Source organism: Stegastes partitus, unplaced genomic scaffold, assembly GCF_000690725.1.
Source record: "Stegastes partitus isolate 25-593 unplaced genomic scaffold, Stegastes_partitus-1.0.2 Scaffold1901, whole genome shotgun sequence".
Taxonomy (NCBI): domain Eukaryota; kingdom Metazoa; phylum Chordata; class Actinopteri; family Pomacentridae; genus Stegastes; species Stegastes partitus.
This window is the reverse complement of record NW_007579632.1, coordinates 41,695-68,267: the sequence shown is the minus strand read 5'-3', so window position 1 is coordinate 68,267 and position 26,573 is coordinate 41,695. Positions and strand designations below refer to the sequence as shown.

Genomic DNA, 26,573 nt, shown 5'->3' with positions numbered 1-26,573 from the left:
GCCCTGCACTGTAGTGGAGGCTGTGGTCTAAAAACCCCACAACGCTTGCTTTCTTAATTTAATGTGTATCGAGGTGAGATCATTCCTTTTCCTCTATTTCTAATGACGTGAGTAAATAAAAGGCCAATAAAAGTGATTATTAATAATTGATATTGGCTGATAAAACATTTTATCCTGCTGTATTTGTGAACTATATCGCCCGGCCCTATGTAGTTCCACAAGTAAGATTCTCTTCGCAGCAACACTTGTCCTCACAGTTGCAGAGCAGCGACTGCAGGAACATCGTGTTTCCTGAAGTACATCTTCTTTCACCTCATTCTTGTCGTCATTCAGCTGTTGAGCTTCCAGAAAGTCGCTCTCACACATGTAAACAAACCGAGCATGTCTGGATGAATATGCAGGGCGAGTGGGTTTGCTGAAAAATGAAAGCATAAAATTGTTCATGTGAACATTTCTGGGAAAGCTGCAGGGAGCTTTTTGCTTGGATATACAGTATTCACATACTGTTTAATGCCATCTGGACTGCAAGGTTAGCGTGACCCAGAGATTTTTTGCTGAAAACAATGGTCAGGCACTTGTATAAACATTGTTTTTCGCCCACTAATTATGTGTTCTGGCTATACCGGCCATTAACAGATTCTTTCCTAATGCACTTACAGCATAAGTAATGAGGGCCATACTGTGTTAAATAAACTCCAACATTTATCTGAACCTAAAATAAAGCTTCAGCAGTCAAATCTACACAAATCAGTGCATCTTTCAATGCAAGTTCTTGTATGAAATATTCTCTTTGTGTTAAGATGCAGCTCACCAAGAAAACACTGCAAATGTAGAATATATTCCTTTCTTGTGCTATATGCAGCCCATACTTGGAGGTGTAGGGTGCAAGAGAGCAATACAGGACAATTATAAAATAATCCTGAGGACAAATAGTCACACTAAAGGACAATTCTAGTGAGAGGCTGAGAGGAGGAAGAGGCACAGCATACGACAGTGAAAATGAGATTTCTGCAAAAAGACTGTTCTGTCAGGAGAGTGAAAATCATGTTCTTCTCCCCAGAGTCCCAAGAGGAAGAAAAGTCAAGTCTAGTTGAGAGATGATGGCCAGCACAGGGACCGGAGAGCCAAACAGCTGGCAAAAGGAACTGACTAAGTCTGGGCTATTGTTGTTGCAGAGCGTAGGAGTTGAGTGACTTGATGAGAAGGCAAAGACGAGACAAGATCGACATCCATGATGGCTGAGGAGAGAGTTTCAGGACGTGTGATTGGGGTTGCCATTGTTGTAATCATTTCTTTTCCACAAGACTCATCCTTTCATCCTGGATTTATCCTTGTGTGACTTTTTTTTTTGTTGTTTGCCTCTCACCCCTCTTCCAGCCACGGCTGTCCTCCCACACCCCCTTTTCTTTTTTTTTCTCTCTCTCTCTCAATCTGATTACTCTGCTTTATGCAAACTACAACTCTCTCTGTCTTTCTCTCTTGTGTATTCCCCTTTCGCTTTTACATCCCAATTAGTTGGATCCTGTCTACTCTCAGCCTGTCCTTCTAGTTCCTTATCTTGCCTAGTGCAGACTCAACGTTGTTCAATATTTGATGAGACTTTGTTCATAAATCAGCCTACTCTATTCCCCGTAGTGTACTTGAATGATAGTGTTAATCTCCGAAACCTTGTGAGTGTTAACACGCCGCTCTTTGTCAGCTTTTAATTTGAGCAGCTTGCGGCCTAAATTGTGATCAACTCTGCACATGTAAATCACACTTAGAACAATGACCAGAGGTGGGTCCCATCATGTGCTGCCCTCACTATTAAATGTGTGTTGAATATGGATTGATAATTGAACCGCTGAGCTCTCTTACGGCTGCACTGATAAGCATTGAGACTCTTAACTTTATTGCCAGCAGTAAAAAAAAAACTTTAATGAAGAAAGTTTTAAATATGTTAACCAGCCACATAATTTTCCCCAAAACAATTGTGGTTATTGCTTTCAGTGCTTATTCATTTATCAGCTCTCCTTTCCCAAAGGTATCCTAAGTGGGGTTTTTTTTCTTCCCCCAAATCCTCCCTCAGTTTTCTCCCCCTCCAGACTCCTCTGGTTTATTTGCCCTGACAGACATTGTGTTTGCGTTGAAGTGGCCCACCCTGTCACTCTCAGAGAGTCTTGGGGAATCGACCACAGTCACTCCTCCTTCCCTCTGTGCGAGCTTTTCTCCCAGAAATGCTCAACTAGCAGACTTCCTTTAGGCTGGTGAGACACGAGCAGAGCAGGATTGGCTCGTTTTGCATACATCCAGTCAATCATTCAAACAGTGCTGACTCTATAATTATGTCATTTAAAATACGACTAATCTGAAAGATGCTGTGAATCTTATTTGTGTCGTTTCATCGCACGAAGCAGTCGTGGTTTCATTGTTGTATGTATAAACCAGTTTGTAAAATCAGATTTCTAGGTCGATCTCTCTCTATCTCCTCTGATTTTTTTTTAAAGTGCACAAATTTATTTTAGACATTGATTAAAGTTTCTTTCATTCTAGGCCAAAAACCGAACTAATTTCAACGCAGTGGTTCCCAGCTTGGGGGTCAGAATCCCCACAAAGGGATACCAGATAAGAAAAAAAAAAGAGAGTAATGATTCAGCAGTACAAGGAAAGAGAAGAAAAATAGTTCTGCAACCAAATATGCATTTTGTTTGTATTTATTTTCTCAGAGTTTCCAGTTTTCGTGAGCCAGTCGGTACACATATATATGCAATAACCATAGTTCATACTTTCAAGCCTCAATACTTTACCAGAAACCTAATTCTGATGACTAATTATAACTCATACTAGAACTAACACTAAACTAACACTAACCTCAGCCAACCAGCTTGTTGTTATTGAAACAATATTTAATCCTCACAAAATGTACAAATCCATTTTCAGCTGTACAACAATCAGAGGTGGAGGCAACACAAGCAAAAAACATTTTTAGTTTTCAAGTCCCAGCATCAAGTAGTTAAGCAGTGTTCTCGTTGCGTTGTTGTTGACATGGGTATACTCTTCATCAAATGTTTCTGTTGGATGTCTGGCTATTGGCTCGCTTCTTCATCTCTACATTATTATTTATGTCAATTGCAGGCCACTGTAAGCTGTGCCAGACACCTGTCGATGTCCTTGGTCCCCGATAGAGGTTGATAAGTCAAAAGTCATAGATCACTTAATGCCCCTTTAACCTTCATCAGCACCATGTTCTCTGCATATTCTAATAATAACCGACTGAAGTATCTGCATGTTGGTAATCTGTGACTGAATGAGTTTAGATCTGTGTCCTAATTCGACTTGTGTCTCCATGAGTTCCATCTGCCCCATCTGAGCACTCTGATACCCATCTATTTCAGACTCCCAACTCATATGATATTCAGAGCACCAAACTGCCAATGAGACAGTGGGAGATTCCTTGCGTCATTCACCATCATTAAGGCGGCTGTTGGCAATGGTCCAGATCTGCATGATGGCAAAGCCCCTGTAGCCAGACTTCACCACAGAAAAACCCGGACAAAACATATGGAGGCGCCAGTATGCCAAATCTGAAGCACTACGAAGCAATGAAACCATCTTAAAGCAAAAATCCACCCAGCAACACTTTTGCTACTGTTTTACAACAGTTGTTGGTGATGCAACTGGTGTATCTCTGAGTCCATCTGATTATTTTGTAGTACTTTGTTCGTCCTGCAGGTAACTGACATCATGTCAATCAAGAGATGTTCCACTTAATGTCAACTGAGTTAAACAGCAGGAAAACTGTCTTTAACATCGGTAGTAAGGGCCTCTTCAGAGACTTGGTGCTTACATTCATGAAGGAAGAAATCAATATCACATGAAGTAGTTGCTCCACTCAGTGAGCCCTCAGTGTTCTCCTTTCCTCTTGCTGCTCACCTCTTACCCCGATCTGTTGAGGCAGACAGACGCCCACCCTGAGTCTGGTTCTGTTGTAAATTTCTTCCTGTTAAAAGGGAGTTTTTCTCCCCAGTGCGTCGAAGTGCTGGCAGTACTGGAGAACTGCCTCAACTATATTGCAAGAATTTGACCTTTCTATGTAAAGTTATGTTATGATTGGGTGCCGTATAAATAAAAGTAAGTTGAATTTTAAAAAATGACCAAAAAACCCAACCTAGGGCATCAAAAACGTTTTGCCAAAAGCCGATGGCAGCGTAGGTTTCCTCTGTCACTGTGAAAGAACACCTTGTGCTTCCTACAGGTGGCTTCAGACTTACAGTGTCTATTTCTGACATTCATAGAGTTTTATTCATCTGTTGGACTCTTCACATTGAAACAAAATTATTGTTATGCAGCCCATTGCATTTACATGTAAAGTCAAGGGTTCCTGACAAAGTAGTAGTATTTGACAAGTTGGGAGTGAGACTGGTCTTAGAAACTATGCAACCGCAACACTTGACTGTGGCTTTTCTCAGCTTGAAAAACTTCTGCACTTTTGCAGCATAACTCAAACTAAAGTGACTTTTAGCATACTTTTAACACTATGTCAACAACAGCAAAGACTGCAAATGCCAGTTTATTCAGATATAACTTCCCAGTGGCTGATTCACTGAGTTACCTTCATACCTTTGCTATGTGAATCCCAAAAGCCACCTAAATCCAGAACATGGACTGATTATAAGGTGTCTAGACAACCTTTTACCATAATCTGACCATTCAGTTTTAAAGCTTTCAAGTTGTCCAAGAAGAAGCCTTACTTCTGCCTGGTCTGCAGTATACCACGTAGCCACATTGCTTTTATTGTGGCTGTCACAGCTGCACAGGACTTTGTGCAACAAGTTGAGGCATGTTTCAGTGGGTTGTCACAAGGTATTGGAGGGACAGTGTCTCATCTCTCAGCCATCCAGACATGATTGAGGCAGGTTGAGGGGCAGTGAATGCACCACAAGGTCAACTGTAACACTTCATTTAAAAATAACACCTGCATCACAAGTGCGATGAAACGGCGAAACAGTGGACAAGTATTGGAGGGTGGAATTTTCCTTTAAGAAGCTCACATTTCGCTGTTAGCCCTGGGCTGTGCCTCAGACCGAGGTCTCCTCCATTATCACAAAGTGGCAATGATCTTGACCTCATGTGATGCTAAATTGCACATCCGACTCACTCTCTTCTGCAAAGAACCTGTGATGCAAATTCACAGAGTTTATATTTAGCCTGTCTTTCATCAGCCTGCTATTCCCCGATGCATTCCCAGTGGCTAAATGGAAAATGTGGACCAGCTCTGTGCTAATTCACACATGTGGACTTATTAGCATTGCCAGTGGCTAGTTTTTTCTATTATTGCACGTGTCTTTTACATACTTGAATTACACACATTCTAATTTTGCTAAGTTCACTCTCTTAATGTAATAAGAGTTAAATGACCAAAGTTTACTCCCTTCTCTGCCTGTTTCCCACAGCATGTTTCTAAGGATGAAGCCAGTCTCATGGGATAGCCATGTTTTGTCTCCATGACAGCTATATCACTCAGCCCTCTCTGCAGTGACCCCTGCACAGCAAAGGATGCTGGGAAATAATGAGCACTTTTATCCCGGTCAGGATGACAAAGATGGGGAGGATGAAGAGGAGGAAGAGGAGCAGGGAGGAGAAAACAGAGAAGAGGAAGGTGGACGTGACACGGAGAATGGAGGATTAGAGGGTCTGGAGGAGAAGGAAATGACGGGAGGACGACAATCCTGGGAAGGGAAAGGCGGCGAGGTGGTGAAACCAGCAGCCATCGTGGTCGGCAGACAGAGAGTAGACCGGCCGCTGAGGCCGGGCAACCTGGGCAACAGGGGTGTCAATTACATGCCCAATTTAGGCCCAGTACATCCACAAGTTGCCAATAAGCAGCAGCAGCATCTCTTGGCAGCAAAAAGAAGAGCTCTCATGGAGCGCAGCATGACCACAGTGGCCCCACTGGAGGACACTTTCCTGACCATGATGGTGTTTCGCATTGGGATTCCTGACATCAAACAAACAGTAGGTGCATCAGAAGTGTGTGTGAAATTCACCGAATGTGTCCACCTACACTGCAATCCCAGCATCTTGATGACCCAAATTCAAAACAAATTTAAATCCACAAAACAGAAGTATAAAAGAATAAACTTTTCGGGCTCATTTAAAATCAACCATTTAGAAGTTTAGTTATCTGTTACAGTCTCCCTCACAAACAGGGCACTGACTTGAGGTCTTTCCAAATGTGGAAGTAGTTCAAGTCAGGTCTCTGTGGTATTATTGCCTCAGAGAGAGAAAAGCTTTAATGTGACAAACAGAATTTAAAACATAATATTTACTTTAACTGTTAAGGCATGTATGCATTTGGCTTATGTGACCATTATGGATCCTGATCTATTTGCAAGTACAGACAAGACTAAAACTGTTTTTCTTTGTATTTGTAGAACAATTACATAAATACATACTTGCTTTTAGTTTTTGGATCCTGAAGAAACACTCTCTCATCTTGTTTGTACTACGATTGTATGTACAGCAAAATGAAAATAAACTTGATTTGATTTGATTTAATTAAATAACTAAACTTAAAAAAAAAACACTTTTTTGATCCACATATGATCTACATTGGTGAGTATTTTTAAAAAATGGTGAACAGAGATTTGAGCACAAGCTGAGCCTTTGGTTGCTCCTTTCCAGTGAGGCCCCTCAGTGTTCATCCTCTCGCTCTGTTTTTCACCCTGTGTTTCTCTTTGTTGACAGTAGAAAGGGACTGCTTCCCTTCTAAATCCAGCTGTTTTGCATTTGCAAATTAAAACATTTGAAGTGATTTTGCTGTAGAGTTGACACTGCAACTGCTTCAGATTAGTCACTGAAAAGAACCCAGAGGTATTTGACGCAAGGACTTTTGAAAAAATTGGCCAAATCGTTTGCACAACTGTACGAGCACATCTCCTATTTCAAAGCGTTTTCATTCCAGTCTTCCCACAGGCCCAGAGATGAGTCCCAAAGTGACGTAGAAATATTACAGCTCGACTTGTGTTGAGCAGCCTGCAAGGGCAGAAATATTCAGTCAACAACACCATGCAAACATCTGCCTTGGGTCAGGTATGGTCATAATTAGTTTCCAAAACTGAAGTTGGCATCGTTTCACACTTGCAGCAGCTCTCAGCTTTATGGTGGTGGCAGGTGAGAATTGGCCAGTCCACACACACCACATCCAGGTGAGAATGGGCGCCCCGCTGTAGTCCCTCCCCCATCTTCCTTTCTCCGTTTTCAACTCCCTGAACATGCCGACTGTTCTACATGTCAGCTAATCTGCCCTCAATATAACAGTAATTGCTAATTATCTAATAGGTTTTTAATGAGTTTGGGGAGAGCTGAGGAAGTGAGTGACTCTGGAAAGGAAGGAATATGTGGAAGGCATCTGTGTTGCTCATAGGGCTCCACGAGCCACGGGCATCATATTCAGCTCCGCAATCACTGACAAACACTCAGCATCCAAAACCTTGCGGCAGAAATATTACCGAGCTGAATTAAAGAGAGATAAAGCGAGAGAATGAGTGTCGGTTAAAAGGACCGAGGGAGGGAATGAATGTGATAAAGGCAGACATGGGGAGTAAATAAGTAAAGACGTGAATAAGCATTCTCAGAAACTGTAAAACTGTATGTTGAAGGTGTTAATATTTCTCCTGAGGGGGGCACAAGCGCTGCCAGAAAGATCTCGGAAAATCCTTGATTGCATATAACAGAATAGTGAGGGGAGAAGTGTCGCTGTAATGTACAGTATACATTACATTAGACTTCTCTCTGAGGAATTAGCTACTCGATCTCTGTCTCTTTCACACACACACACACGCTGCAGAACTACATACGCCACACTGCACAAGGACACTTCCATAACGACGCACAGACACACACATATACTTTACAGCTCACTTATGCGCGTGTGCATAAACACGCACACACGCGCTCATCCACGTCATGTGGTTTACCTCCCAGGGACCACCAAGACATTGCTACGGCAACGGGTGCCTGCCTCCACTAATGAACTGGTTGCCATGCCAATAGAGTTGGCTACGCTATCATACAGTGCAACCGAGTGGGGGCTTAAAAGGGGGGATTGAGGGGACATAGAAGTGTGCTGAGCTGTGCAGTTTTGCCTGCCGTCCTCTGAAATGGAACAATAGCATGAATGCACATATCTCACTCAGACCTCTCAGCCCTGTTGTTAAAGCCCTGCCTTCCTTCAAGGTTCTCCTTTGGCTCCATACTTCAATGAGAAAAAAAAAGAAGAAGAAGGTCCTCCTGTGGAAATGCAACAAAATGGAATAATATGAGGAAATGGGCAGTGCACAAATCACAGTGAAATCTAGTTAGGCACACTGCACTCCCCATAATACATCCAAGGTATTTTCTCATTGTGGCCAGTGAGCCTCGGGTGTTATCGCACACAGACATACTGTAAGAGCCAAAGGAGATTTTCTCTTCAAAGTAGTTTGTTCCTCCTGTTCTGAATTGTAGTGCAAATGCGATACTTTTCATACAGATATCAAAGAAGAAAATAACAAAAGGGGAAAATTTATCCCATTATGTGATTCTCACCCCTTCATTAGAGGAGAAAGATATGGTATGAAAATAAATGTGATCCAGAACCAAACAAGCGGGTAGCGCCGACGAAAAGGATGGTATAAGTCATTTAAGTCATGGCTGTGGCAGGCGATTAATTATTTAAAAGCAATGCATTCATATTCCGCACACACCACATTCTCATGCATTCATCATTCACCAAGTGATTTGAAACCATCATGTTACATTATTAATCCATAATAATAAAAAGTGTTTGGCCAGATATTTAACCACAGTGACTAACGTGTTTATACACACAAAAACCCATCCAGTCCAATATTTAAAAATCTTATAATAAAATAGACATTGCCATTAAAGTAGTTGTCATGTAATGACAACTATCTTATTCCAGATCAAAAAGGCAAAACTGAGGCTTCTGCTATGAAGTGTTCCGACATTGTTACTTAATCAAAGGAAGCAATACTGTGATGTAGAACTACAAGAAGTTTTACTTAAAGTACATAACAGGGTTTCTTCTGCCTCTGATGGGCGACGGCATAACAGTACGTTATAGACAGTATAAGAAAACAGTCTGTGCAGTAAGTTTGATCAATCCACATACAGTCATGGTAATGAGCCTGTGTTACCCTATTTGACAGAAATCTGTGCATTTGCTGATTATTTCTGAACATGTGATTAACAAAACTGGCTAAAAAATTTTTTTAAAAACGGCTTTTAAAAACTGTCAATTGTTATCATTTTGGTGATTTTCCTTCGACACAGGATAAAATCTTGTTAAAAACTGATCTCTATCCAGGAAAACCATTATATTATCAGCTACATGTACTTATCAAAGGTAAATGGTATTAAACTCATTATTCATTGTCTATCTAGGTTATATTATTCATGTATGAAGAAACAATTTTTATTCTCATTGTTGTAGCTTGTTATGTACGCAAGACAATTTTTATCCTATAACATTGTGTTATCATATCTTATTCATAGATTTTCTCTCGAAAATCTAAAAAAAACCAAAAAAAAGACTAGCTATGCATTTTGTTAATGAGGTGGGGAATACAATATTTTTTCTGACATGTAAGTAGTAGTGAAATACTGACATAAAACTTAAAATTGTTCCTACATCTGAAAAATGCAGCATATTCTCTACAATACATTAGCTTATCGAGCTAACTAGTTAGCCAACAAGCTAAGCTAACCCATAGCTTGTAAGCTACTTGGTTTGCTAACTGCTTCTCTTTAAAGGTTAAATATATTATTTTTGACAAATGCATTTCAGGTTGGCCTCCCATTGTCCTTTACATTTTAAATCAAAGTTCTCCCTAGAAAGAATATTCCTACTAGTATATATATATATTTCTTCATTAACCTGTGGTGGGAGCTAACAGCACAGATAGCTAATATACATAATAAATGATAAACTGAAGGAAAATCCAAAATAAGGTGCCACCATGTGCTGCCAGAACAGCTTCAGTGCACCTTAGCATTAATTATCCAAGTCTCTTTAACTCTACTGTAGAGACAAAAACTTTTTTTTTGCAAAAGATATTTCCTCCTTTGGTGTTTTGATGGGGTGGCAGAGCATTCTGTCTAACACATCCTCCCAGACGGGTTCAACTGGGCTGAGATCTTGTGGCAGCGAAGGCCAAACAAATGATTTACATTATTTTCATGCTCATCAAACCATTCAGTGACCCCCCTCCTGCCCTGGTGATGGGAACATTCATCCTGGAAGAGAGCACTTCCATCAGGATAAAAATGTGTTATCATCAGATAAAGGTGATCACTCAACTTTGTATTTATTTGCAGTGACTCTCCCATCTAAGGGGACCCAAAGCATGCCAGCAAAATCCCCCCTGCAGCATGAAACAACCACCGGACCCCCTCGCTGTGGGGGTCAATGGTTTAGGTTTTTACTTTCATTCGTCATCTGTCTGTAGTTTATCCCAGCAATTTGGCAGTGAATGGCAATTTCCTCAAAGCGCTGAAAAATGTTATAAAAAACACAATCTTTTCTGAAAATCATTCACAATCCTTGTCCACAATTAACATTGGCGCACACATGAAGCAACCCTTTAAACCAGTATTTTCACTATTATCCCTCTCGTCTGCCTCCAGAGCAGACGTACATGACAGAAACACGAGCAAATCTGCACTCTGCCTCTGACCTTGGCTCTGCCCTTTGCCTCCTGTCTGTCAGAGGTGTCTCCAGTTTGACCAGGACTGCACGGTGTGGAGCGCCAAGCAGCAGATCATCTGTTCACTCGGCGAGTCGCTGTGGGACGCCTACAACTACGGCCTCTTCCAGCCGGCTGGAGACGGGCGGGACGCCAAGTTCCTGGAAGAGACGCGACCCCTGCGGGACTATTCACAGTCCTTGGAGAAAGGGGTGCCTTACCTGGAGGTATGACGAGGCCACTGGGTGCAGGACCACATAAGTATCTCCTCAGTACCAACATTCCCTTGAAATTCTCACAATATAACACAGATGTAGAGTCTGAGATTTAAATTACAGACATTATCTTTCTTTTTACTGTCACCTGTTCAGTTTCCTAAAATGAAAATCTTAATACTCTTTAATAGCCTTCACTACACTGTCAGGATCAGTATGATAGGGGTTTTTACTTTATTCATACTTTATTCATTTCTTAACCTAAAAGTAGTCATATTTAAATATACTGAGTCCCCAAATTCCCTCAAAAGGTGCAGAAGTTATGAGTTTAATTTCTTCTTGGATATCAGTGGACCGCTTTGGTTCTGTGATCTATTGCATTGTTGCACAGATACTTGTTTCATGTTTTTTTAAGGTTCAGATCAAAAATAAGTCAAAAGAAACAATTAAAAATATCTTATATACAGCTAATGTACATTTTTATTCTTTTGCAACTTCTGTAGAAGCTCAAACTCTGGTGCTGCATCATACTTTGAAAACTTTACGGCTCATAACTAAATTAAAAAAAAAATAAAAGAAATCGTCCACAAAACAACTCAAAGTTTAGTTTCCTTTATTAGAATTCCGGGGCTCTGCACAGTAAATGAACTGGGTAAGGGGAATCTTTACAAAATTGGATGGATTTAATTGAGTTCTGTACTATTATGTAACTTGCAAATTATATTTCTCCTCTATTTGCTTAAAGTGGGTTGTGAGATAGCATCAATGTGAAGTTTCCGTGCTGTAATACAATTATCTCACAGTGCCCTCTGCTGGTTCAGCCGCTGTAAAGGCTGCAGAGCTGGGTGGGGCTGAAAGAGGATCCTGCACTCACAGTTTGGCTTCAAACCAGAGTATTTACATTCTTGACTAAGCTCCAGATGAGGACATGACTGTGTGCTGATGAAGCCTTGTAGCTACGTTTTGCTCCACCGCAGAATGTGCAAAAGTTTCAGGCACGGCAAGTTAAAGTCAAGATGACTTTTAAAAAATAAAATCATGGATATTCTTTTTCAACAGTGCATTAAAAAGATAAAAGCTAATAACTATTTGATGTGACCACTCTTTGTCTTTAAAACAGCACCAGTTCTACTTGCACACAGTTTTTTTTTGTAAGATACTTGGCAGGTAAGTTGCTCCAAACATCTTGAAGAAGTTGCTGCATTTATTGTGCGGATTTGGGTGAGCTCTTCATCTCAGCCCACATTGTTTCAATGATGACAAGATCAGAGGTTTGCGGGAGCCACACCATCTGCAGCCTTGCTTTTCTTCTCACAATGAGATTGGGACCAATTATACCCCTCCCAACATGATTGATAAAAATCTAAATATTTAAAGTGCCTGAAACATTTGCACAACACTGTCTCTCCCATTTCCGCGACTGTATGTATTTATAAAATAAGTACTGCCATCTGAGTCGCTGCTTTGGTGAGTCGGCCCAGTAATATAGAGCAGTTTCTGAATAGCATTAGTTCTTACAAGTTACACACGGGGTAGTTCATTTATAGCAAGTATTAAGCCTGATTATGCCTTTATTCTGGAAGCCAAACTCATCTCTGTTGCCGGCAGCTGCTGCCTAGATGTCTGAGGTGCGATGGATAGTTGAGCTCAACTGTCAGCTGTGTGATGAGTTCTTAGACGCCCCACCTCAGAGCTGCTCAGCTTTTTCAATCGTGATATTGTACCGATGTGGAGACTATACCTCCAGTCAGGTGGTTTTTTTCTAGATGGGGTTTCCTGTCAACAGGTAGTTACACTAAGTTTCTGTTATGTCGGGTATTCATGGATTTTCAAAGACAGACTGACTCTGAAAGACTGAAATTCAATATTTTGCATTTCCCTGCCTGTTTTCTTTTCTTTTTTATTTATTCCTGGCAGAATAGAGAATACTCTGAAACATTAAAAAGAAAAAAAAGACACATGAACATTGTAGGACATATTGCTGCAGCCCTGCCATCAGAGGGGGTAAAAGGGTAAAACTGACCCCTGCCCAAGGCCCACTGGGGGTCCATGCAAAGGTCTATGGGTAAAACTAAAATTGGAACAAGTAAGACAAATGGATGAGAAGCCCAATTTGGAAAATGTTCTCCTTCTGTTCAGAATTCTGAATCTACAAATACAAAATAAAACTACACATTTAAACAAATACACAGTTTTTACAACAGTGCAGAAAGAAATCTCCACGTAAACCTGCTAAACCTGGTTTATTGATGTTATCGGTGAGCTGTTATATTTTGAAATAGTAAAACTGTGCAGTTCTTGTGACGTATTTGGCCTTTTATCAGCATGAAGTGTTTGCTGTGATCAAAATAACGCCTCCCCAGATATAAACCAGTATAAACACAGGTATTCTAGTTTGTCATTACCTAATCTAATCACACAAAAGACAACAAAGCCGTCTACTTAAGCCCTGTTTAAACTTCTCCCCAAAACCAAATCTAATTTAGATTTCTGAAGAAATAAAGCATGGGAGTGTTTCAGCAACTCTTGAGTGGGAGTGGGAATTTCTGGAAACCGTTAACAGGAATACCGGTACCTTTTCTGAACTATGGATTTACAGCACAAATAGTAATCTGTTTGCTATTTCCCCTATGTAGGCTGTCTGATAAACTGAACTGTGTTGCAGTGAGATGATTCATAGTTTTCACACGTATCTTTTTCTGGTCCTCAGTTTAGGTACAAAACCAGAGTTTATAAACAGACCAATCTGGATGAAAAGGCTCTTGCTAAACTCAGCACCAAGGTATTTCTTTTTCTGTCAATTGAATGTTGCTCTTCATTGCTGTTCGGTGTTTAGTTCCATTCACTGACATGCTTTTCCATTGTTTTCTACACTCAGGCCAGTCTGAAGAAGTTTCTGGATTACATTCAGACCGGCACAATAGAGAAAATGGCAAAAGTCCTTGATAAAGGTCTTGATCCAAATTTTCATGACCCTGACACTGGAGGTGAGTTTTTCACAAGCCTGTGTCTCACCAAGAAATTACATTTGCTTCTTCCAAGCCGTAGTAAGTGTAAATATTAAATGAGAGTATCTGGGGGTCACTTTCACCTCTCTGCCTGTCACCCCTCCTGCCCCGGAACCCCTCTCTGTGGGTCAGAGACCCCGCTCACAGTAGCCATGCAGGCGGGCCTGTCGTTGGAGGGCACCAGGATGCTGATTCAGGGCGGCGCTCACCTCGACTTCAGGAGCAGAGACGGCTTCACAGCGTTGCACAAAGCTGTTCGGGCTCACAATCATGCTGGGCTGCTGGTAAGGACAAGTTAAAGTCACATGCACGCAGAGTACAAACACACTCAAGTACGCCAGGAGGGATTTCTAATTACAGGGTAAAAGCAAAACAGCATAAATACCCCATGGAAATGGTCTTTAACTAAGTAATTAAATAATTGACCACTATGAGCCCTGCAACAGAGGTGCAGAGACATTTTAAGGACTTTTCAGTGGCCTCTACATTGTATGTTTTTCACATTACTTTTGGTATGTTGGTTCCTTTTTCTTCGAATGAATTACCTTTTTCTGCCTTTTTGGAGGTTTGATAGCTGCTTCATGTTGCTTCAAAACCCACATATAGTGTACAAAACCTGGTGTGTCACTGACAAATCATTGTATATTGTTTATAGCTGTGGTAATCTTACTTTAAGCTCTCCTTTTCTTTTTGTTAATTCTTTGTATTGGTGTTATCCATGTAATCAATCCAAAAGCAATTGCATAATCATATAATGTTCCACCTATTGTATAGACACCCCCCACACACAAACACAAAGACACACACATCCCACTTCCACCCCCCACGATCAATTTGCAGTTTTACAGTATGTGCTATTACATGTGAATACAAAGAAAAGCTAACTGGCTGGTATTGTTCCATATTCAGATTTCATTTGCTTTTTTTGATTTTTCTTATCATGAAATCAATCAATATGTTTTAGTTTATTTATGTAGTGCTAATTCACAACATATAATAAAATAATAAAAAAATAAGACTCAACACAAAAAGGGATAAAGTCAGTTTGACAAGCTCTCCAAAGAGGTGAGTCTTTAGCAGCGACTTAAAATTCCCTGAAGTCTGAGCACTTCTTACATGGAAGATAAACTGTTCTAGAGATTAGGAGCCTCTGCAGCGAAGACTCGGTCGCCTTTCTTTTTGTGCCTAAATATCTGAACATCCAGGAGCATCTTTCTGGCAGACCTCAGCGCTGTAACTGGAATATGAAGATGCAAGAATTACATGGCATTACAAGAGTATAATCAAATGGTGATAAAGGAATGGAAGAGAGGAACGTCTTTGATAGGATTTCACCTCAACTCAAGAAAGCTGGTTGTGACCACTGCCTATCACACTTAAAGAATGTGTGAAAAATCAGTCCAAGGTTTTTAACCAAAAAGGCATAAGAGTGCCGTCAGGGTCAGCCTGAAGGACAACTGACTAAAAATAATGATCTCTTTCTTATTTTTATTAAGAATGAGAAAGTTTAAATCCATCAAGGTTTTAATATCTTGAAGCCAGACAAGCAGGGGCTACACCGAGTCTGTACTTTTCATTTTTACATTTAGATAGAAATGTATGTCGTCTGCAGCACTTGTGGCTGATGTCTCTTAAATATGGACCTCAAAGGAAGCGTATACAATTAAAACAGGATTGGGCCCAAAATAGAGCCGTGGGGGCCTCCGCCAGTAAGCGGTGCTGAAGTTTAAGAATGCAAGCCCAACAGGGAACCAAGAAGCTCCTGTCTGTCAGAAAAGCCATTTAGGAACAGTGTCTGATGCCGACACTGTTTCAGACCTGATGTAAAGATACTGTGAGCCCCAGAGTCAAAAGCAGCAGTCAAGTCTGTATCTTCCAGAATAGCAGAGTTTCTTGAAACAACAGTTAAAAGAGGACCACACTTAGTTAAGTTTTTAAACCAGACTGAAGCTTTTCATAAACACCACGGTTATCTAGATAAGTCAGCTGCTGGATAAGAACTACTTTCTCCAGGTAACTAAGAAATCTGCCTGAAGTTTGAGAGGACTGAAAAGTCGATATTTTTGTTTTTGATAAGAGGCTGTTGCACAGCATATTTAAAGGCAACTGGGACACGATGTGATGTAAGAGCTGCATTTTATCAATGCAAGAGTATTCGACCAATGAATGATAATAAAAACCTCACTGAGCAGTCGGGAGGAAGCACTGTGTGCACGGAACAATTTGTACTCTGTAAATACTGAAGCACCTCTGTGAAAAAGGAGAGTGATACCGGCTCAAACTGATCATCGCATAACAAGTTACCTCAGGGTGTTTCACTGAAGGTAGAGACCTCATCATATTATATTACAGCGAGAAACCCATTTCATACTGTGAACAACAGAAATGTTTAGCCCAACGAGCCAGCATTAGTCAGTTACATCTGAATGATTTTACTGCTGCACAGAGTTAAATACTAACTTCACTTTGACCTCCTTTTTTCTAGTCTCTCTTGTCCTTCGGAGCATCTCCAGACTACAAAGACCGCTGTGGCCTGACCCCGCTGTACCACACTGTGCTGACAGGGGGAGACACCTCCTGCTGTGAGACCCTGCTCTATTACAGGGCGAGGCTGGGGACGAGGGACGAGAACGGCTGGGAAGAGTCCCATCAGGTAAACCCATGATATGAACTCCAATACAAGTCAGTCAACCGGTCTGTGTGTTTGTGGTGGTTTCATGGTTTCCTCTCATATTTTTATGTGAAACTGGTCTTCGTCTTTCTCCATGTAAACTTCAGCAATGCACCAACGTGTCCCCGTCTTATTTCTGTGTTTGACGTCGTGTAACATCGCCCTCAGTGTTTAGCCGCACCTCTCTCCTCTCGGCCTTCCTCACTCGTCTCTCCACTCTCTCTCCTTCCTCCCCTCCTTCTCTCTCTTTCCATAGCACAGGGATGAAGAGGAGTTTGGAATGGAAGAAATACATAAGGTACCCTTCATCCCAACATCTCATCATCCCTACCAGCCTTTTAGAGGAAAAAAGAACTGAGAATCATAGTACAGTTATGATGTAAATAGTGAATGAAGTGACCACATTGTTTCCTTAAACGTGTCTAAATCGGAGTCATCTCGAGCCGAGTCGAGTTCAGAAAGAGCATTGGATATTATCTCTTTCTTGCTGTATTTATGGGTGCATTGCCTACATTATTGTCTCTGTGACATTCTGGTAAATTTGTGTTTGTGCTGCGAGCCGGTTGTCATGGTGTTTTATTTTGGATTTCTTTACTTTGTACGTATCTTGTGATATTTTAGTCCCTGCAGAAAAATATGAGGAAACCTCTCCGGCTGCTGTAAAGCTCATTTCTGTTGTTTTACTGGTTTCTGTTTCCTTTCTTCTCCACCATTGTGCAATGTAATTGGCTCCTACCTGTTTTTCTGTGAAAGTAATTTTGGGTCTAAATGTGGATGTAAGACATATAATTTCCTTTTCTCTTGTTTGTCGCAATGTCTTTCTTTTTTTTTTTTCCTCTCTTTTTTTTTTGAACTAATTCTTTTTGCACTATCCTGTCCTCGTGCTGTATGAAACAATGCTTATCATTTGATCTTTCCTCCCTCTATACTTGATAATACTAACAATTTGCGGATATTTCTATTACACTCTTGACATTATAAGGCTTGCCAGAATGGCTTTGCACAGCACTTGGAGCATCTGCTGTTTTATGGGGCAGACACCACTTCTCAAAATGCCTCAGGGAACACCGCACTTCACATCTCTGCCCTGTACAACAAGGCAAGTAGGGAACGGATCCCTCATATGAAACTATAATAATTACTGCTGTTTATTTTCGAGGCGTTAACTAATCGCTTTCTCTCTCTGAATGATCAGGAAAGCTGTGTCCGTGTTCTTCTGTACAGGGGAGCCAATAAGGAGGCAAAGAACAAGCATGGTCAGACCCCTTTTCAGGTAAATGCTTTAACTGTTAACTGCAATGTCTGGAAGGTGCATTTGTAGAGTAGCTTTGAGGAACAGTTTTGTTTAAGAAATAGCAAAAAATCACAAGAGCTGGAACAATGCTATTCCAATTTGTGCTCTGTTCGCAGGTAGCTGTAATGGCTGGTCACTTTGAGCTCGGGGAAATCATCAAAAACCACAAAGATACTGACATAGGTGAGCTTTTCCGTCGAGCTTCTGAAGTGTCACAGTCAGTTCACAACACCTGCCTGCTTTGTACTTTCCCAAATGTCTTGTTTATGTGCCCTGACAATATCTTTTCTTTTCCCTGACAATCTACCTAATTCCTTCCTCCTCCTTCATGCTGTCACATCAAACCTCACCCCTCTTCCTCACCTCCCACACCCGACCTCTGCACCTTCGCCATAAACCCAAATGCATCTCCAGTGCCCTTTTTGGAATCGCCAAAGTTTGTCCCCAGGCGAAAAGAGAGCTCCCACACACTGCCTCTGCCTTCGCTTCACTCCCACCCACTCCTGCGTGCTAATAGCGATAACACCATGACCCAGTCTGACCCTCTGCCCCCTCCCAACAAGGCTGCAACCAACCCCAACCCAGGACAGGTACAGAGGGCCTTTAGGTGGATGCTCGTCTCTGTGATGTTAGATGTGCTTTCCTGATGTTGCCTTCTCAGTCTTTTCTGTATAATATGTTACAGCATCAGCTTTGATGCTCTGTCTATATGGGTTTTTGCAGGGCCAGCGCAGGGCCTCCATCGGCATGAGAAGCTCCAGCAGCCCCAGAACTCGTACTCGCTCCCCCTCCAGAGGAAGAGGAGGCCAAAGTGACACAGAGGAGAGGCACCGGCAGCCACGGGGGAGGCAGGGGTAAGAAGAGAGAATGTGCACAAGAAATAAAGAAGACTGGATGGCTCTTACTCTGACCAGATCCTTTAAGGCTATTTAGCAGAAGGGAGTCACTCATCTCCAGTTACCATCAGCTGTATGCAAAGAGTACTGTTGCATGCTGTGCTGTATTTTTAGTTACAAATATGTCACCTATTTTAAGTGTGCTATGAGTGAACAGTGTTCTTCTTCACTCCCTGAAAAAAGGTTTAAAAAATGTCACAATAGCTCGGTCGGCTATAACTTGGCCATAAATACGGGTCTATAGCTATATATAAATCTCACTTAAATTTAGCGAATGAAAGAGGACTCAAATCCTTTATTTCGGTAAAAGTACCAAATACAACAATGTTAAAATACTCTTGCATGAAAAATCTAATTATTATATATGGCTTAATTAGATTAATAATAGTGAAGCATCGTGTGTCAGCATCATGTTACTCTTGTAGCTGCTGCAGGTTTAAACCACTTTATATCCAGTTTTATATCCAGAGACAAGATCCAAGACAAATCTAAGGGCTCGACACATGATTATAGAGAGGGGAAAGAAGAAGAAAAAAAACAATGTACTGAAGCACAAATCTATTTTCAGTGTCTGGACTTCTTCTCCAGTCTTGGATTTTTGGTGAGATATTGGATCATTTGAACGTTAAATCATGTGGGAGAAGTTTTATAGGGAAAAAAATCACTGTTTCCCAAAGCTGCTAACATCTCATAGACGTCTGAAATATGACCTCAGCTACACACGGGTCTTTGAAAGATGTGAGAAACCGAAAAGATTGGAAAGCGCTGGTTTAATCGTCTCCAACAGTTGGTTGAAGTTTAAAACCTTGTTGTATTATCCACTGTGTCAAATCTGTATCTTAAAAGTAACTCAGATAAATGCAGTGGAGTTGAAAGCACAACATTTCCCTCTGAAATGTAATGGAGTGGAAGAGTAAAGTAGCATAAAATGGAAATATTTGGAATGGAAATACAATATTTGAGCAAATGTGGCGATGCTTTCAGCTAAATGCCACAGTCAGTGTGCTTACAACTGTGTAATGGCAACGTGAAAACGCAGATGTATACTGTGTTCACCATTTTGGTTTATGGCTTTGTTATGCTAACATTTGATGATTAGCAATACACACCAAGTGCAGCTGAATTCACTTAGTTTTGTCGTAGTAGACAAGTTAATTTAGACCAATAATTGACTCGATGATGTCCAAGATTGAGATTTAAATCGATATTGAGCCATAGAATTATTAGGATTCAGTCTAAATTACTTTCAGAAGAAAGATTTTACATGCTGGATAGTGAAACAAGTTTTTAAAAATCAACACATGATTGAATATTAAACCAGTGGTTTCTGAACTTTTTGACTTCTTACACAAAGCGGTGTGTAGTCAGGGTCGCATTTCAGACGTCTTTGAGTTGTTAACAGCTTCACTAAATAGGGATTTTTCCCGCTAAACTTCTCACATGGTTTGATTTTGTAAATGTTCAAATGATCTAATATCTCACCAAAAGTCAACGAGTCCAAAAAACTGAAAACAGATTTGTGTATCAGAACTGTTATTTCTCCTTTCCTCTCCTGTTAATCATTTCATGGCCACTCAGATTTATCTTCAGTCCCTGTATATAAAGCTGTAAATAAAGCAAATCAAACTGGCTCCACCTGCAGCAGCTACAACAGTAACATGCTGCTGACACACGATACTTGACTAATAATAATCATATGTAGCAACGTATCAGTCAGAGGGACAAAGCCAGTCCTTTAAATGAAATGTTTTATTTGCAATGCTGTATTGCTATTTCTATTTAAATAAAAGACCTGAATGCTTCTTCCACCGTTGTCCAACACCAGATTTATAAGCATTCGTCATCCAGGAAGTATGAATGTCTGAACCAAATTTTGCTCTGATCCAACAAATGCAATACAAATGCTTAAGTAGAGCAATTGTATCACGATTGGTATTTAGACACTGTGCGGAAATTAGTTGTTATCAGGTGAGCTAAGATAAATGAGCTGTGATCAATTAGGCAATAAAAAGTGACAAACTCCTTACAGCAGTTCCAGATGTCAACAGACAATGGACGAGTAGTTGGAGATGCTGCTACCTGCCAGTTAATGCAGTTCAGTACTCTAAAACTTTCTATTATTTTTCATTTTTTTCTATTTCTCAACTTGACAAATTTCGCCTGGGTCAGAGCAGCAGGCTGTCCAACTAACTCAAGTTAGTTTGGTTAAAAATAAATCAATAAAGTTTTTGTAATACCAAATGCATGGTGTCAGCTTTAACACCCAGCGCATGCTTTTGATTATACCTCATTATTAAACTTCCATCTGGACTATTAGTTAAATTGTAATCTAAATGACATTCATTTCTACTTTATGCTAATTTCTTGTATTCCAACTGCCATAGCTGCATAAATTTATCATCATTGTTTTTGCACAGAATAAACTCACACTGTTTGTTAAAATTATTAGTTCCTTCTATGTACCTGACATACTGAATGCGAGACGCTGTGAGTAAATACAAGATTGCCGCCTGCATTCTGACTGCTGCTATGACTGATGAGTATGACTCAGCTCCCGACTGTCTCTGATGGAGCCTGACAAGCTGTATGTCGTCCCACTTGTTTATCACAGTGTGAAACTTATCTCAGTGTTTTGTTATAGACTCTCTGCCTCCTCCTCCCTCTGCAGCGCGACCTCAGCGGGCAGCGGAGGAGGTCAGATGAAGCGTATGTACAGCGCAGTGCCAGGACGAGTTTATGTGGCCACTCGTGCCCACTCTGCTAGCGGAGACAGAGAGCTCTCACTTAACAAAGGGGACAAAGTTAAAGGTGAGAAATGTCAGCGCTTTCACACGGTGAAATATTAAAACACAAAACGGTTTAACCCTCTGAGCACGAAGCAGTTTCCAGGCTCCCGTCACATTTGTTGCTCCCTGTAGGTTCACTGCAATATTAAGTGCTGCACTTCTATGGAACCAGCACAACGTTTGAGACTTCAAAGGTGTCTTTTGTGCATAATAACGAAATTATGATCTATACATTGTGGGGAAAAAAACTGGGAATACAACTGGACAACATTTTTCCAAGTGGCAGCTATGATGGAAAACAGTGTGACTGTTACTATGGCTGCTTTACTATTTACATTTTTAATTTCTTTTTATACTTTTCTATTTTCTGCTCTGTGCAAACACAGCCTGCAGTTCAGCTCAATTCAGTTCAAAGGTCCATGAATTTTGTCTGTTGCAGCTGAGTAACTAGCAGTTTGATGGCTGCACTGACGAGTGCAGAATTTTTGCTTTTTTAAACAGGATCACGTTACTGCAAGCACTTTAATTTGGGCTAATTTTTAATTGAGACATGTAGAGTGATGTGATTTTTGGTGAAATAGTTTTCTGATGGCACGTCACAGATGAGTAAAACTCAAAAACTGTTGAAAATCAGAAAACTATTTCTGTTCTTCAGGTCTGGCTCTGATAAATTGTGAAATTTTGGTAATTTTTATAAAGTAACATGCCTTTTAAACCCGCCTTCGGGTTTTGCGGTTCAGAGAGTGACACGCCGCTATCAAAAAAAATTAACTAATTGCTTTGGAGTCATGTTGTTGTTTAATTGTGAAATTATCAGAGGATTAGCTCTCAACTGCAGATAATTGGGTGTCGTGTTCAGATATCACTGGTGCAGCTGCAACACAGTTTAAAGCCGAAAAATAAAAGCCACTGTATCGAAAATATCAACAGCAAGGAGGAGCTGTACATAAAGGAGAGGACTGTAAACAAGAGAAATGAGAAGCGTCAGCAGACATTTCCCAATTCACCACAAAGCAATACATGTTCCCAGCTATTCTCAGAGCACTGAACAATATAATGATGAAAAAAGTAGCTGAAGCAAAACAAGTTCTTACATGACAGTAGATTTAGGACCAAGCTAAATTCTATCCATCTGTCTATGTATGTGGTTATTTATCTGTCCATGCATGTGTCTCAGTGTTGAGTGTAGGAGAAGGAGGATACTGGGAGGGAACAGTGAAAGGACGCACCGGCTGGTTTCCTTCAGACTGTGTGCAGGAGGTGGGGGCTCCCAGCAAAGACAATCGAACAGGTGAGTTAAACCTGTGGGAGCTTTATGTCACTGCTGTGTATGCTGTTATATATGACCATGTCCATAGTGTGTGATGACAGTCTCCAAGACACAGATTCCATACATAACAAATGTAGCACCAATAACATCGGCCTGCAAGGTAGGGTTTTCTGTATCAGAAACTTGCCCTTCTGCAGTGAGGAGTGTTTGAGCAGAGCTGAGCTGGTGTGCTGAGCTGCAGCGAGTGGAGAGAGGCAGGGGCTTCGTAAATCTAAAAGAAGCAACTGTGCAGTGTTACATCTAAGCCATTTTAAGACAAGATTATTTTCATGGGGAAAAAATGTCTAAATATGTGACTTTACACATTTAGGGGTTTAATTAATAACCGTGGAAGGATTTTAAGCATAACGTAGCTGCAGATCAGCTAAATATATCAGTCTCTCTTTAGATTAGAACAGTCTAAAGTATGCTGCAACACCAAGGTGGAAATGTTCCACCACAGCATTGATTGTCTACTATATGGAAAAGTTAGTGTAGCAAAAAACTTGATTTTGAAATTTTGAAACAAGTCTTTTGTCTGATATTTTTATGTCCTTGTTGTTTAAGCATTAATGTGTAAAGCTGGGGTAGGAAAACATCTGGAAAAGGCAAAAAAAAGAACTCAAACAAAAGAAAAACGGCACCATTTAAAAAGACAATCTTCTTCCTGCAAGTCTCGGCTCTTATGTTTCTGTCCAAAGCCTATCCATCCAAGCATGGCTGTGACTTTTGGCTGCAGTTGGCAGAAGGATAAACTATTAGCAAAGTTGAACATAGCCTCTACAGCCAACCCCTACAAGACCTGTCATAGCTGCTTACCTGTCCAGGAGACAGGAGAAGAGCAGCAAGCTCAGATTATTGTATTTATCGAACTTACCTCCAGTTCTATGAATACATATTTTATTACATTGACTACCAACTCTCTTTTCAGCCTGTCTTCCTTTGTTTGTGCTGTTTTGCAGTGTAGACAACCATTGAGATCTGCACGCACATCTGCATTTAGAAGCTGTCAGGAATAACACCCTCTCTATGAGAAGATGTGTGATTGGCCAGAGTCACTGGTTTCATTTTTTTAAGGCCTGAAAACAAAACCAAGAGGAGATGCAGAAGTTTAGTTTCCTCTAAGACCACTTGAATTACAATATGCTGTGGTTCTTATGTTGTTTTGGGGTTTTTTTGTTGCTAAATTATGTCACAAAATAACGACCTACCATAGCTTTAACTGAAGAAATTTGTTGTTCATATTTTTGCTCTCATTTACTCGAAAGGTGTGTTAACGAGATGCGTATAAAAATAGTACACGTATTGGAGAAGAGGCGTGCTGGAAAATGGGTTAGATATTTCCTCAGGCTGGAATTATCCTTTGAATCATTGTAACACCCAACACATGTCACACTCATGTTTACCAGCAGGCCATTTCGCAGCAGACAGTGGTACATGTACAGTTATTCCCCTTTCCCATATTTTCACAGCTGCACTGTTCACACAGAGAACAAACCATATGCCATGTTGGAGACACAAAAGCATGGTGTAAATATTCATTCGTGTGTCTGTTGTGCTGAAGACACAACACTTCCACAAGAAGACAGAGAAGGTGTCATGACGGAAGCTGAAAGTTTAAATTGGGCATGTGTTTTGCCTGCTTGTGCCTTGCAGAGACCCGCAGCGAGAAAGCCAAGAGGAAGCTTTTCCGTAACGTCACTGTCGGAGCCTACGACGGCACCGATGGCCCCAGGTGAGAAAAGCTGCTGTGACTCCTGCAGTCAGTGATCGGTCAAAAAAAAAAAAAAAGCAGTAGTCAATAAGTAAGTTAGAGCTGCAACAATCATCTGTCTGCTTCAGTCCTGCTGTAAGTCAAGCTGCCCTGAAGTAATACTGTGGTCTGTAAAGTCTAAAAATGCTGGAAAAATGTAAATGTGATAGACTTCTCGCTGAATGCATGCTGGGCGTAGAAAATAGATGGATTAATAAAACTAAGCCTGAGTGGCTGCAGCCTCTGATGTAGTTTTGGATTGTCACATTAGTGTGGGCAGCAAATGAACTGTCTGCTCTCTGTTTATCACTGTAAGGCAAGACTGTGAGGCCAGTCAAGGTGATTGAAATACACTGTTGGTTCGTGGGCTACAATAGGTTCTTGTGTGTGTGTGTGTGCAGCGTGTGTGTATGTGCTCACTTGTTTCACCTATTGTGCTTTGATGTCTTCCCGCTTGCTGTATGCGTCTGTTTTCTGCTGATGCTGAACTGTGCTTGTTCCCGATTGTTGTGCCGCGTGAGCACGTCACCGCTTAAAAGAACAAAGAGCAGCCATGTCATTTTCAGCTCGTCCCCTTTTGACTCCACCAAACAAACGCACTTGTCTCTTTGATACTTCCATCCACATGCTTCTATCTCCCCCTCTTGTTGCTCGCGCACACTGAGCGCAATAATGATATAATGAAAGGAAGACGGGGAGTTTCTCCTGCTCTTCCGTGGCATCCATCTAAAGCTGCAGCTCAGCCCTGGGCTATGAAGCTATGTATGTTTGTTTGGAGTTAGCGTGCATGTGAATGTGAAAGTGGCTCTGTCTTTGTGTGTACATACATCATCCAGCTGATGAGTCATGAGGAGGCTGAAGCACTGGTTAGGTCCCTGGGCTAGTGAGAAGGACTTACTAGTTGCCATCCTGGGGTTTTACAGCCTCTTACGCATTAAAGCTGACATTACCCTTGTGCTGAGCAGCTTTCACTGTCATTCAAAAAAAAAAAGAAAAAAGGCATTCACTTTAATGCAGCTGCACTTGTGTTCCAAATGGAAATAGCAGCCACTGGGGTTATATTACCTGTGCTAAGTTGGTTAAGCATAATTGCAGAGCTGTGGTGAAGTGGTGCTCAATTAAGAGCAAGGTGATCCGGAGCATGTTCTGTCACTGCAGCTAGGCATTTGGGAGAATGTCAATTACCGTTTCAGAGGGAGATGGAGAGAGGAAGAGTGTTTGTTAGGCTGGGTGCTGATGACAGCTCTGGTTTTAAAGGAGACGAGGGAGCAAAGTTGGCAAATATGTGCATGTGCCGGTGAATCCAGGGTGGGAATCAGCTGTTTGGATATCTGTGATAAACCGGTCATGAGGATGTGCAAATGCAAGCGCTGTCTCCCCCCTGCGTTACGTTTATACCCATCCCCCGCATCCCCACCCCGCAAATTCATCTCTCCGTCTCCCCTATTTTGCAACCAAACCCTCATCCAGCGCACATTCTCTCTCTCTGTTGTGACAATGGCTGGTACCCTCATCACTCACTCCCTCTCTTTCTCCCTCCGTCTCTCTTTCACATTGTCTTTCTCTTGTCTGAAGTACGCCGGGTGCAGACCATCACACTCTCTCTCTCCCTCTCTTCTTCGTGGCCGTCACTGGGCCCCAGAAACAGGAGCGTGTGGTTCATTTACAGGTAGCGGCTGTTTCCTCATTCATTGGCTGGCTATGGATGTGAGGAGAGGACAATGGAGAGAGGGGAGAGGTAGATGATGCTATTGAGAGGCCGTGCCTTTTCAAAGACAGACTAATAAGCTATGTATTCTGTGTGTGTGCGTGTGTGTGTGCGTGTGTGTCTTTGAGTGTGTGCGAATGCGTGCGCGTGTCTTAAATTCGTATTTTCCCTAATGCATGTGCAAATCTCTGGGACGGAAGTAGCTA

The 26,573-nt window shown here is 41.2% G+C and overlaps 1 protein-coding gene across 1 annotated transcript in view; it reads left to right on the top strand.

Annotated features, from left to right (window-relative positions):
• The first annotated feature begins 5,535 nt into the window (after positions 1–5,535).
• LOC103373068 (SH3 and multiple ankyrin repeat domains protein 1-like) overlaps positions 5,536–26,573 on the top strand; it is a 32,846-nt gene continuing 11,808 nt past the window's right edge. The window contains exons 1-15 of the mRNA XM_008302870.1: positions 5,536–5,994; positions 10,751–10,954; positions 13,653–13,724; positions 13,821–13,929; positions 14,083–14,234; positions 16,436–16,603; positions 16,878–16,919; positions 17,604–17,720; positions 17,817–17,894; positions 18,032–18,098; positions 18,330–18,505; positions 18,639–18,769; positions 21,480–21,619; positions 22,775–22,888; positions 24,563–24,641. Coding sequence (XP_008301092.1) covers positions 5,536–5,994; positions 10,751–10,954; positions 13,653–13,724; positions 13,821–13,929; positions 14,083–14,234; positions 16,436–16,603; positions 16,878–16,919; positions 17,604–17,720; positions 17,817–17,894; positions 18,032–18,098; positions 18,330–18,505; positions 18,639–18,769; positions 21,480–21,619; positions 22,775–22,888; positions 24,563–24,641 — 2,108 coding nt within the window. The remainder of the gene's footprint in view (positions 5,995–10,750; positions 10,955–13,652; positions 13,725–13,820; positions 13,930–14,082; positions 14,235–16,435; positions 16,604–16,877; positions 16,920–17,603; positions 17,721–17,816; positions 17,895–18,031; positions 18,099–18,329; positions 18,506–18,638; positions 18,770–21,479; positions 21,620–22,774; positions 22,889–24,562; positions 24,642–26,573) is intronic.